The following is a 12,010-nucleotide window of genomic DNA, read 5'->3' on the forward strand; positions in this document are numbered from 1 at the left end:
AGGGAGACCTGTTCAAGAGCTCAGGTGGAAGAATCACACCTATCTCCCAGAGAATAAAGACACTATTGGAGAAGTGGAGAAGAGAGGGTGTAGTACGAAGAATTGGAAGTTCAGGGCTTACCCTGAAAAAGTCTAAATTCATCAGTTAGGAAGATACTCATCTGAGGGTCCATTGAGGGAATGGAATAAAGAAAGTTTGAACAGTTATGTGGAATTTAGTAGGGATTGTATAACTAGAGACTGAAAGGATTTTTAAGTAATAATGAGAGACAGGAAACTTATGTAACAAGTTTAAATGGACATGTTTTGTACATGATAAATCAATTAACACCTAGATTGAATGCAGTGTAATAATTATGGACAGCATTTATGAAATGGTCTACTCTCAACTTCTAGTGTGCCTATAGTGTCTTTTAAATATATCCCCTGGGTATTCTCTTTAAAGAATAGAATCAATAATTTGCTTTGGATGGTTTTTACATACACTAGAGGGTGGGGTGGAGTCTCATGTTATTTAATATTTCTTTTACAGTGTTATCTGTGATACAAATAGGTTCTCATGATATCATGACGCATTTCCCAAAAGACAGTCACTAGGCATTCAGTAACTAAATATTGAATTTAACTTAATTAATAAAAGTCTGTTTACAGTGAGCAGGTGCGTACTCTTTTTTTCGTAGGTACAATAAACTTGATTATTTAAGCAGATAGGCTAAGAAGAGGATTTTACTATTTACTAACATCTCAATCAGGAAAATGTGAGAGAATGGAGACATCAAAATAGACTGCTTTTTGCTGTTAAGTTTGGTTATTTTCTTCTGGGAGAAGTTAAAATTGACAGAAATATGTAATGACATAAATACTTCTGAATTAAAATTGTCCTAGTTATTCATGTTTTCTAAGACTATTTCCAGGTCAATCAAGGAAGAACTCTGTTACTCTAATAGACCTCACGCCCTTGATGAATACAGTGAAATAAAATGTTAAAAACATCAAATCAGGTTGTAGTCCTTGCTCCGCTCCGTCCAATCGGGGGACTATTTACCCTCTGCTCCCGGGTCTCTCAGGCAGCCACTCTCATGGGCACATGCCCAGGAGCTGCTCCTGCCCCACGCTCCCTCCCTCTGCCTTTCACTTCCCAGCTGCCAAGATCTTGGAAGCTTTGAAGCTCAGCAGAGAAGGCAAATTCATTGAGAACAGTCTGTAAAGTGTCAAGCAATATCCAGATATTACCTGCACTCTGCCTGTCCCCTGCCTGAACCTGGGATTCTTCCACAGAGTGAGTGGTTCTGGGTCCCACATTGTCATTGCTCATTTGGTTGATGAAGACATATTGACAAAGTTGTTGTTGGTTATACCCTTTTGCATTCTCACTAGCAATGCAAAAGAGGGACTGTTTCTACACACCCTTGCCAACAGAGTATATTGTCAAGCTTTTGAACGTTTGCTAATCTGGTACCTCAGGACTGCCTGCTTGCTGAGACCCTCTGTAAAAGCTCCATGCACCCTGCTATTGAGCGCTCTGAGGAGGTAACAGTATTCAGAGAGGGTCTTGGTGCTCCGACTGGGTGTCAAGCCTGTGCCTCTGAGGTGGGAGAGCCGAGTTCAGGACATTGGTCCACCAGAGACCTACCGGTTCCATGTGATACCAAACGGCGAAAGCTCTCCCAGAGATCTCCATCTCAAAGCTAAGACCCAGCTGCACCCAACAACCAGCAAGCTACAGTGCTGGACACCCTATGCCAAACAACTAGCAAGACAAGAACACAACCCCATCCATTAGCAGAGAGGCTGTCTAAAATCAGAAGGTCACAGACACCCCAAAACACACCACCGGTCGGGGTTCTGCCCACCAGAAAGACAGGATTCAGCCTCATCCACCAGAACACAGGCACTAGTCCCTTCCACCAGGAAGCCTACACAACCCACTGAACCAACCTTACCAACTGGGGGCAGACACCAAAAACAACGGGAACTATGAACCTGCAGCCTGCAAAAAGGAGACCCCAAGCACAGTAAGTTAAGCAAAATGAGAAGACAGAGAAACACACAGCAGATGAAGGAGCAAGGTAAAAACCCACCAGACCAAACAAATGAAGAGGAAATAGGCGTCTACCTGAAAAAGAATTCAGAGTAATGATAGTAAAGATGACCCAAAATCTTGGAAGTAGAATGGAGAAAATACAAGAAACGTTTAACAAGGACCTAGAAGAACTAAAGAGCAAACAGACAACGATGAACAGCACAATAAATGAGATAAAAAATTCTCTAGAAGGAATCAATAGCAGAATAACTGAGGAAGAAGAACGGATAAGTGATGTAGAAGATAAAATAGTGGAAATAACTACTGCAGAGCAGAATAAAGAAAAAAGAATGAAAAGAATTGAGACAGTCTTAGAGACCTCTGGGACAACATTAAACGTACCAACATTCGAACTATAGGGGTCCTGGAAGAAAAAGAGAAAAAGAAAGGGACTGAGAAAATATTTGAAGAGATATTTGAAGTTGAAAACTTCCTAATATGGGAAAGGAAATAATCAAGTCCAGGAAGCGCAGAGAGTCCCATACAGGATAAATCCAAGGAGAAACACACCAAGACACATATTAATCAAACTATCAAAAATTAAATACAAAGAAAAAATATTATAATTGGCAAGGGACAAACAACAAATAACATACAAGGGAATCCCCATGAGGTTAACAGCTGATCTTTCAGCAGAAACTCTGCAGCCAGAAGGGAGTGGCAAGACATATTTAAAGTGATGAAAGGGAAAAACCTACAACCAAGATTACTCTACCCAGCAAGGATCTCATTCAGATTCGACGGAGATTTTAAAACCTTTACAGACAAGCAAAAGCTAAGAGAATTCAGCACCACCAAGCCAGCTTTACAACAAATGCTAAAGGAACTTCTCTAGGCAGGAAACACAAGAGAAGGAAAAGACCTAAAATAACAAACCCAAAACAATTCAGAAAATGGTAATAGGAACATACATATCGATAATTACCTTAAATGGAAATGGATTAAATGCTCCCACCAAAAGACATAGACTGGCTGAATGGATACAAAAATAAGACCTGTATATATGCTGCCTACAAGAGACCCACTTCAGACCTAGGGACACATAAAGACTGAAAGTGAGGGGGTGGAAAAAGATATTCCATGCAAATGGAAATCAAAAGAAAGCTGGAGTAGCAATTCTCATATCAGACAAAATAGACTTTAAAATAAAGACTATTACAAGAGACAGAGAAGGACACTACATAACGATCAAGGGATCAATCCAAGAAGAAGATAAAACAATTGTAAATATTTATGCACCCAACATAGGAGCACCTCAGTACATAAAGCAAATGCTAACAGCCATAAAAGGGAAATCGACAATAACACAATCATAGTAGGGGACTTGAACACCCCACTTTCACCGATAGACAGATCATCCAAAATGAAAATAAATAAGGAAACACAAGAGTTAAATGATACATGAAACAAGATGGACTTAATTGATATTTATAGGACATTCCATCCAAAAACAACAGAATACACTTTCTTCTCAAATGCTCATAGAAGATTCTCCAGGATAGATCATATCTTGGGTCACAGATCAAGCCTTGGTAAATTTAAGAAAATTGAAATCATATCACTTATCTTTTCCAACCACAATACTATGAGACTAGATATCAATTACAGGAAAAACGTCTGTAAAAATTACAAACACATGGAGGCTAAACAATACAGTACTTAATAACCAAGAGATCACTGAAGAAATCAAAGATGAAATCAAAAAATACCTAGAAACAAATGACAATGAAAACATGACGACCCAAAACCTATGGGATGCAGCAAAAGCAGTTCTAAGAGGGAAGTTTATAGCAATAAAATCCTACCTCAAGAAACAAACATCTTGGGGCTTCCCTGGTGGCACAGTGGTTGAGAATATGCCTGCCGATGCAGGGGACACGGGTTCGAGCCCTGGTCTGGGAGGATCCCACATGCCGCGGAGGAGCAAATGGGCCCGTGAGCCACAACTACTGAGCCTGCGCGTCTCGAGCCTGTGCTCTGCAACAGGAGAGGCCGCAATGGTGGGAGGCCCGTGCACTGCGATGAAGAGTGGCCCCCGCTTGCCGCAACTGGAGAAAGCCCTCGCACAGAAGCGAAGACCCAACACAGCCATAAATAAATAAAATTAAAAAAAATAATACCTAGCATATATATTTTTTAAAAAAAAAGAAACATCTTAAATAAACAACCTAATCTTACACCTAAAGCAATTAGAGAAAGAACAAGAAAACCCCAAGTTAGCAGAAGGAAAGAAATCATAAAGATCAGATCAGAAATAAATGAAAAAGCAACGAAGGAAAGAGTAACAAAGATCAATAAAACTAAAAGCTGGTTCTTTGAGAAGATAAACAAAATTGATAAACCATTAGCCAGACTCATCAAGAAAAAAATGGAGAAGACTCAAATCAGTAGAAATAGAAATGAAAAAGGAGAAGTAACAACTGGTACTGCAGAAATACAAAGGATCATGAGAGATTCCTACAAGCACCTATATGCCAATAAAATGGACAACCTGGAAGAAATGGACAAATTCATAGAAAAGCACAACCTTCCGAGAGTGAATAAGGAAGAAATAGAAAACATAAACAGACCAATCACAAGCAGCGAAATTGAGACTGTGATTAAAAATCTTCCAACAAAGAAAAGCCCAGGACCAGATGGCTTCACAGGCGAATTCTGTCAAACATTTAGAGAAGAGCTAACACCTATCCTTCTCAAACTCTTCCAAAATATAGCAGAGGGAGGAACATTCCCAAATTCATTCTATGAGGCCACCATCACCCTGATACCAAAACCAGACAAAGATGTCACAAAGAAAGAAAACTACAGGCCAGTATCACTGATGATCATAGATGCAAAAATTTCCAACAAAATACTAGCAAACAGAATCCAACAGCACGTTAAAAGGATCATACACCGTGATCAAGTGGGATTTATCCCAGGAATGCAAGGATTCTTCAATATGCGCAAGTCAATCAATGTGATAAACCATAATAATAAATTGAAGAAGAAAAACCATATGATCATCACAATAGATGCAGAAAAAGCTTTTGACAAAATTCAACACCCATTTATGATAAAAACCCTCCAGAAGGTAGGCATGGAGGGAACTTACCTCAACATAATAAAGGCCATATATGACAAACCCACAGCCAATATCGTTCTCAATGGTGAAAAACTGAAAGCATTTCCTCTAAGATCAGGAACAAGACAAGGTTGTCCACTCTCACCACTATTATTCAACATAGTTTTGGAAGTACTAGCCACAGCAATCAGAGAAGAAAAAGAAATAAAAGGAATACAAATCGGAAAAGAAGAAGTAAAGCTGTCACTGTTTCCAAATGACATGATACTACACATAGAGAATCCTAAACATGCTGCCAGAAAACTACTAGAGCTAATCAATGAATTTGGTAAAGTAGCAGGATACAAAATTAATGCACATAAATCTCTTGCATTCCTATACACTAATGATGAAAAATCTGAAAGAGAAATTAAGGAAACACTCCCATTTGCCATTGCAACAAAAAGAATAAAATACCTAGGAAAAAACCTACCTAAGGAGACAAAAGACCTGTATGCAGAAAACTATAAGACACTGATGAAAGGAATTAAAGATGATACAAACAGATGGAGAGATATACTATGTTCTTGGATTGGAAAAGTCAACATTGTGAAAATGACTGTAGTACCCAAAGCAATCTACAAATTCAGTGCAATCCCTATCAAACTACCAATGTCATTTTTCACAGAACTAGAACAAAAAATTTCACAACTTGTGTGGAAACACAAAATACCGCGAATAGCCGAAGCAAATCTTGAGAAAGAAAAACGGAGCTGAAGGAATCAGGCTCCCTGACTTCAGACTATACTACAAAGCTACAGTAATAAAGGCAGTATGGTACTGGCACAAACACAGAAATATAGATCAATGGAACAGGATCGAAATCCCAGAGATAATCCCATGCACATATGGTCACCTTATCTTTGATAAAGGAGGCAAGCATATACAGTGGAGAAAAGACAGCCTCTTCAATAAGTGGTTCTGGGAAAACTGGACAGCTACATGTAAAAGAATGAAATTAGAACACTCCGTAACACCATACACAAAAATAAACTCAAAATGGTTTAAAAACCAAAATGTAAGGCCAGACAGTATAACACTCTTAGAGGAAAACATAGGCTGAACACTCTATGACATAAATCACAGCAAGATCCTTTTAGACCCACCTCCTAGAGAAATGGAAATTAAAAAAAATAAACAAATGGGACCTAATGAAACTTCAAAGCTTTTGCACAGCAAAGGAAACCATAAACAAGATGAAAAGACAACCCTCAGAATGGGAGAAAATATTTGCAAATGAAGCAACTGACAAGGGATTAATCTCCAAAATTTACAAGCAGCTCATGCAGCTCAATATCAAAAAAACAAACAACCCAATCCAAAACCGTGCAGAAAACCTAAATAGACATTTCTCCAAAGAAGATATACCAATTGCCAACAAACACGTGAAAGGATGCTCAACATCACTAATCATTAGAGAAATGCAAATCAAAACTACAGTGAGGTATCACCCCACACCAGTCAGAATGGCCATCATCCAAAAACCTACAAACAATAAATGCTGGAGAGGGTGTGGAGAAAAGGGAACCCTCTTGCACTGTTGGTGGGAATGTAAATTGATACAGCCACTATGGAGAACAGTATGGAAGTTCCTTAAAAAACTACAAATAGAACTACCATATGACGCAGCAATCCCACTACTGGACATATATACCCTGAGAAAACCATAATTCAAAAAGAGTCATGTACCACAATGTTCATTGCAGCTCTATTTACAATAGCCAGGACATGGAAGCAACCTAAGTGTCCATTGAGAGATGAATGGATAAAGGAGTTGTGGCACATACATACAATGGAATATTACTCAGCCATAAAAAGAAACGAAATTGAGTTATTTGTAGTGAGGTGGCTGGACCTAGAGTCTGTCATACAGAGTGAAGTTAAGTCACAAAGAGAAATACAAATACCATATCCTAACACATATATATGGAATCTAAAAAAAAATAAAAGGTTCTGAAGAACCTATGGGCAGGACAGGAATAAAGATGCAGATGAGGGGAATGGACTTGAGGACACGGGGAGAGGGAAGGGTAAGCTGGGACGAAGTGAGAGAGTGGCATGAACATATATACACTACCAAATGTAAAATAGATAGCTAGTGGGAAGCAGCCACATAGCACAGGGAGATCAGCTCGGTGCTTTGTGACCACCTAGAGGGGTGGGATAGGGAGGGTGGGAGGGAGATGCAAGAGGGAGGAGATGTGGAGATATATGTATATGTATAGCTGATTCACTTTGTTATAAAGCAGAAACACACCATTGTAAAGCAATTATACTCCAATAAAGATGTTTAAAAAAAAAACAAAACATCAAATGATAAGGGAGGCTTAGATACCAAGAATTTGTGTGGAGAGCTACTGTAATACTCAGCCCTATATTGATATGATATCCGTATATATTTGAGAACGGGAAAAGAATGGCAATGATAGAATACACTATAAGAAAGGCATTCAACCAATATTAATATCCTTGTTTGCCTTGTATTTTAGCCATAAAAGTCTGTTCACATTAAATCTAAGTAAAAATAGGTTATAGACTAGTTAAATGGTGGAGTCAAACGCCAACATTTTTACTCCAGAAACAATGATGTCATCTACCGTGCTGCCTCCCTAAAGTGGTGATATCCAGAAAACTGCTGTTTCTACATGGATGGGCTACGTCATCCTTTGTTTTATTCATATTTTTAGTAGACCTGAATGTGTCGTTGAATGTCATTAGTTTAGCAGAATCATAGAAGAGTATGTGGCAGCATTTGGGAATGGAGTAAGCAACATCTATGATGCTGTGCATTATGTTCAAAGGAGCATAGAATTTGAAAGCTGTCGCAGAAATTTCAGAGTTATTAAGAACATCCTGGTCATTTTACGGTTGACTGTGAATGCCCATAGGGGTGAAGTCACTTGAACTTGGTTGATCAGTTGATTGGTTGGTTGGTTAATTAATGGCAAAGAAAGGATTCTGGTGTTGAAGAACTCTGTGAGATTGCAAATTGTTTTTTAAATTCCTAATGAAGATTATTTTATTTGGTGCAGGCTTTCAACTAATAAAAAATAGTTGTGTAATTTATAAGATGTGGGTACAGAGTATCTGGATTTGAATGTAGTTTGACCATTACTAGTTGCATGATTTGGGGCAAGTTACATAAACTTTTGTGCCTCGGTTTTTTTATCTGTAAAACGGGGGTGATACCAATTTCATAGGGTTATTGTGAGAATTAAATGAAATCGTGAATGGATTAGCACTGGCAACAATGTCTGGCACTCAGAAATTGTTGTTCTTGTTACTTTTAGTATATTCCTGAATGTTTATCATTTCGTTCTTCTAAATTAAGAATGACTTTTTTTTCCTCTTTCAGGACGGAGTTACAATGACTTAAATCAGTACCCAGTGTTTCCCTGGGTCATTACTAATTATGAATCAGAAGAACTGGATCTTACTTTGCCAAGTAACTTCAGAGATTTGTCCAAGGTAATTTCTTAGTAATCATCTGAAATATCACGATCTTGAATATAAAAATATTCAAGTGATTATCTTTATTTTCACATCACATTTAGAAAATATTTTTAATATTATTATAACTTTAATATATTTGTCTTTTAAATGTATTTTCATTATTCTCAAATTTAAAATAGAAAAATTTAATATGCCTGGTAACCTTGATGACAATTAAAAATATTAACAGTTATATTTTTTTCTCCATATACATTTAAAAAGATATTATTCCCAAATATCAGCTTCTTCTAAGGGTGTCAGTACTTGATAAAAGATACGAAGAACATCATGGAAACTTCTTACCAGCACTCTTGTAAAAAGACAAGTAACCCCACACTGCTCTGTGTCTCCTAAGTGATTTTCCTCTACCTCTTGCCCTTCTCTGAGCCATTCTTCACTACAACAGAGTGGATCCTCTTTAAATGTAATTTTGAATTCCATAAATTCAGCGCTTAAGCCTTTCTTGACTTATCATTGCATGCAGAATGAATCCTTCCCAACTCCACAGTTTGCTTTCTCTGCCTTGAACGTTCATCTCCCTGCTCTGTGAGTGGCTGACTGTCTCAGTCCTTTAGGAACAACACCTCCTCATAGAGACCATTACTGATTCCTTCCTTCCTCTCCTTCAGAGCACCTAAAATATCCTGCATTTTTACATATCTTTCTACCTACTTGTTTTGGTTCTTCTTGTGTGCTCCACTAAAGTTCATAAATATAGAGTTCTCGTTTACCATTATTTCTCCCTTGCCTAGTATAGGACCTGCCATTCAATAAATGTGTTAAATGAATTAAATAATAAAATATACATGACATTTCCCCCAAGTTCTAAAAAATTAATTTTAACTGTGTTAAAATTAATCAGTCTGTTTTTAATTTTAAAATGTGAAACATGTAAATAACAAAAACTACCTCTAATTTACCGCATATCAATAAGGAATAACTACGTTTTATACACACACACACACACACACACACACATACACACACACACACTGGGTTTTCTATAAGTATTTTCTCATATCGTCAGGTATTCTTTAAGAATTTTCCTTTTCTGTCCTGAATTATCAACAAACAGAATATCCTGAATCCTTTTTCACTTTTAAAGGAGAGTTTTCATTTTCAAAAGAAAGCCTTGTTTGCACATTACCTATCGGATATGGGATTAATATGTAGACTATATAGAGAACTCCTAAAACTCAACAACAAAGACCGAACAACCTGATTCAAAAACGGGTGAAGAACGTGAATAGACAATTCTCCAGAGGAGTTATACAAATGGCCAATGAGCAGATGAAAAGGTGTTCAACATTACTAATTGTTAGGAAAATGTATATCAAAACCAAATGAGATACCACTTAACAGCCAGTAGGATGGCTTTAATTAAAAAATAAATAAATAATCATAAAATAACAAGTATTGGTGAAGATGTGGAGAAATTAGAGCCCTTGTGGACTGCTGGTGGGACTGTAAAATGGTGAAGCTGACATGGAAAAAAGTATGGCAGTTCCTTCAAAATAAAAAATAGAATTACCTTAAGATCCAGCTAGTCTACTTTTGAATATATACCCAAGAGAAATAAAAGCAGAGACTCGAAGAGGTATTTGTATACCAATTTTCATATTTATAATAGTATTATTTACAATAACCAAAAGATGGAAGCAATCCAAGTATCCACTGTTGGATAAATGGATAAACAGAATGTGGTACATATATACAGTGGAATATTGTTCAGCCTTAAAGAGGAAGGAACCTCTGACACATGCTGCAATATGGATGAACCTTGAAGACATTATGCTAAGTGAAATAAGCCATTCACAAAAGGACAAACACTGTGTGATTTCACTCATGTGAGGTATTTAGAGTAGTCGAATTCATAGAGACAGAAAGTAGAATGGTGGTTGCCAGGGCCTGGTGGGGGGAGGGAGGAATGGAGACTCACTTAATGGATATAGAGTCTCAGTTTTGCAAGATGAAACAAGTTCTGGAGATGGAAGGTGGTGATGGTTGGCCAACAACCTGAATGTAATGCCACTGAACTTACACTTAAAAGTGGTTAAAATGGTAAGGTTCATGTTATGTATATTTTATAACAATTAAAAAACAAAAACAATAAAAAGGCCAGTAAGGGGAGAAAAAGAGGTAATTAGTAAACTATACACAAAATAGAGGTTTGAAAAAGCGCCTGCATGTTTCTGCTTTTACTTTTCTTTGATCACCTTGAGAACAACATGCCCAGGTTAACTAGCTGGAGGGCCAGGACTGACACCTGGAGGATGGCTGAGCTGTGTGAGCTGAGGCCATCCTACACGAGCCAGCCCTCAGCTGACCACAAACATATGAGCAAGCACAACCAAGAGCAGCCAGCTGTGGCCCAGATCAGCAGAATTTCCTAGGTGACCCATTGACTATGAGTTATAATAAGTGGATAAATGTTTTTTGGGGTTTTTTTTTTTTAAAAAGGAAAGCCTTACTTACATTTAGGTATTGTATTTGTTCTAAGACCCTGTAGTATTTCACTGGAATCTGTAGAACTCTCTTGTCTAATAAATGAGGACTGTATTAGTTTGACTTGTGTAGTGAGCCGTGCAGTAGGTCAATAGTAAAAACTGGACAGCTCTTTAATTCTCAGGCTATTATATCCTACTATCCTTTATTTGAATTTTATGTAAGTGAAAGTAAAGATCTCATTTTTCATTAAATTGTTAAAATGTAAAATTTGCCTCACAAAATAAATATATAACCTTTCTAGACATCTAGAAGAATTGCCTTTTTTTTGTTTAAGCTGAGTCCTTCTGTTTGGACTTCTATTTAAGCACATAACTTATTAAGATGTTTTGTGCTTTAGAGGACTTTTTGTAGGCTCTTTAAGGTGCAGTGAGTAGTTAGATGGATTGTGGACAAGGTGCATGTTTATGTCTTGATGGAACAGTTAGCAGTGGTGCTAAGTGGGAGGCTATTTGGATTTTTCTGCTGAGGCGGTATTTCTCTCTTCTGCCATCACTGTACCTGAACAAGAGCTCCCATAACCCTATCACCTCGTCTTACTACTTCCTTGCCAAAAGCCTCCGTTCTCTGACCCTCATCTTTGTTCTCTATTCCACTAAAAATCTTACATGACCAGAAGAAAGCCTTCAAAACAATTTTTTAAAAGTAGGTTCTATGAATTTTTTCATTATGAGAATCCGATGAAATAGTATCAGCAAAATGCTGTTATTATTTGCCAGGTAAATAGAATCTTTTATTCAAATTGAATCTTATTTGTATGTTGCAGCTGTTTCTAAGGAACTTGCCAAATACTTTTGCTAGGTGTGTAAAACACTGTTTTAACTCAT

General features: G+C 37.5%; 1 protein-coding gene across 4 annotated transcripts in view; it reads left to right on the forward strand.

The window, feature by feature from the left end:
* LRBA (LPS responsive beige-like anchor protein) overlaps window positions 1-12,010 on the forward strand; it is a 776,641-nt gene that overhangs the window by 567,211 nt on the left and 197,420 nt on the right. For all 4 annotated transcript variants that reach the window (XM_061192552.1, XM_061192551.1, XM_061192553.1 and 1 more), the window contains exon 44: window positions 8,542-8,654. In XM_061192552.1, coding sequence (XP_061048535.1) covers window positions 8,542-8,654 — 113 coding nt within the window. The remainder of the gene's footprint in view (window positions 1-8,541; window positions 8,655-12,010) is intronic.

The sequence above is a fragment of the Eubalaena glacialis genome, chromosome 5 (assembly GCF_028564815.1).
Source record: "Eubalaena glacialis isolate mEubGla1 chromosome 5, mEubGla1.1.hap2.+ XY, whole genome shotgun sequence".
Taxonomy (NCBI): Eukaryota; Metazoa; Chordata; class Mammalia; order Artiodactyla; family Balaenidae; genus Eubalaena; species Eubalaena glacialis.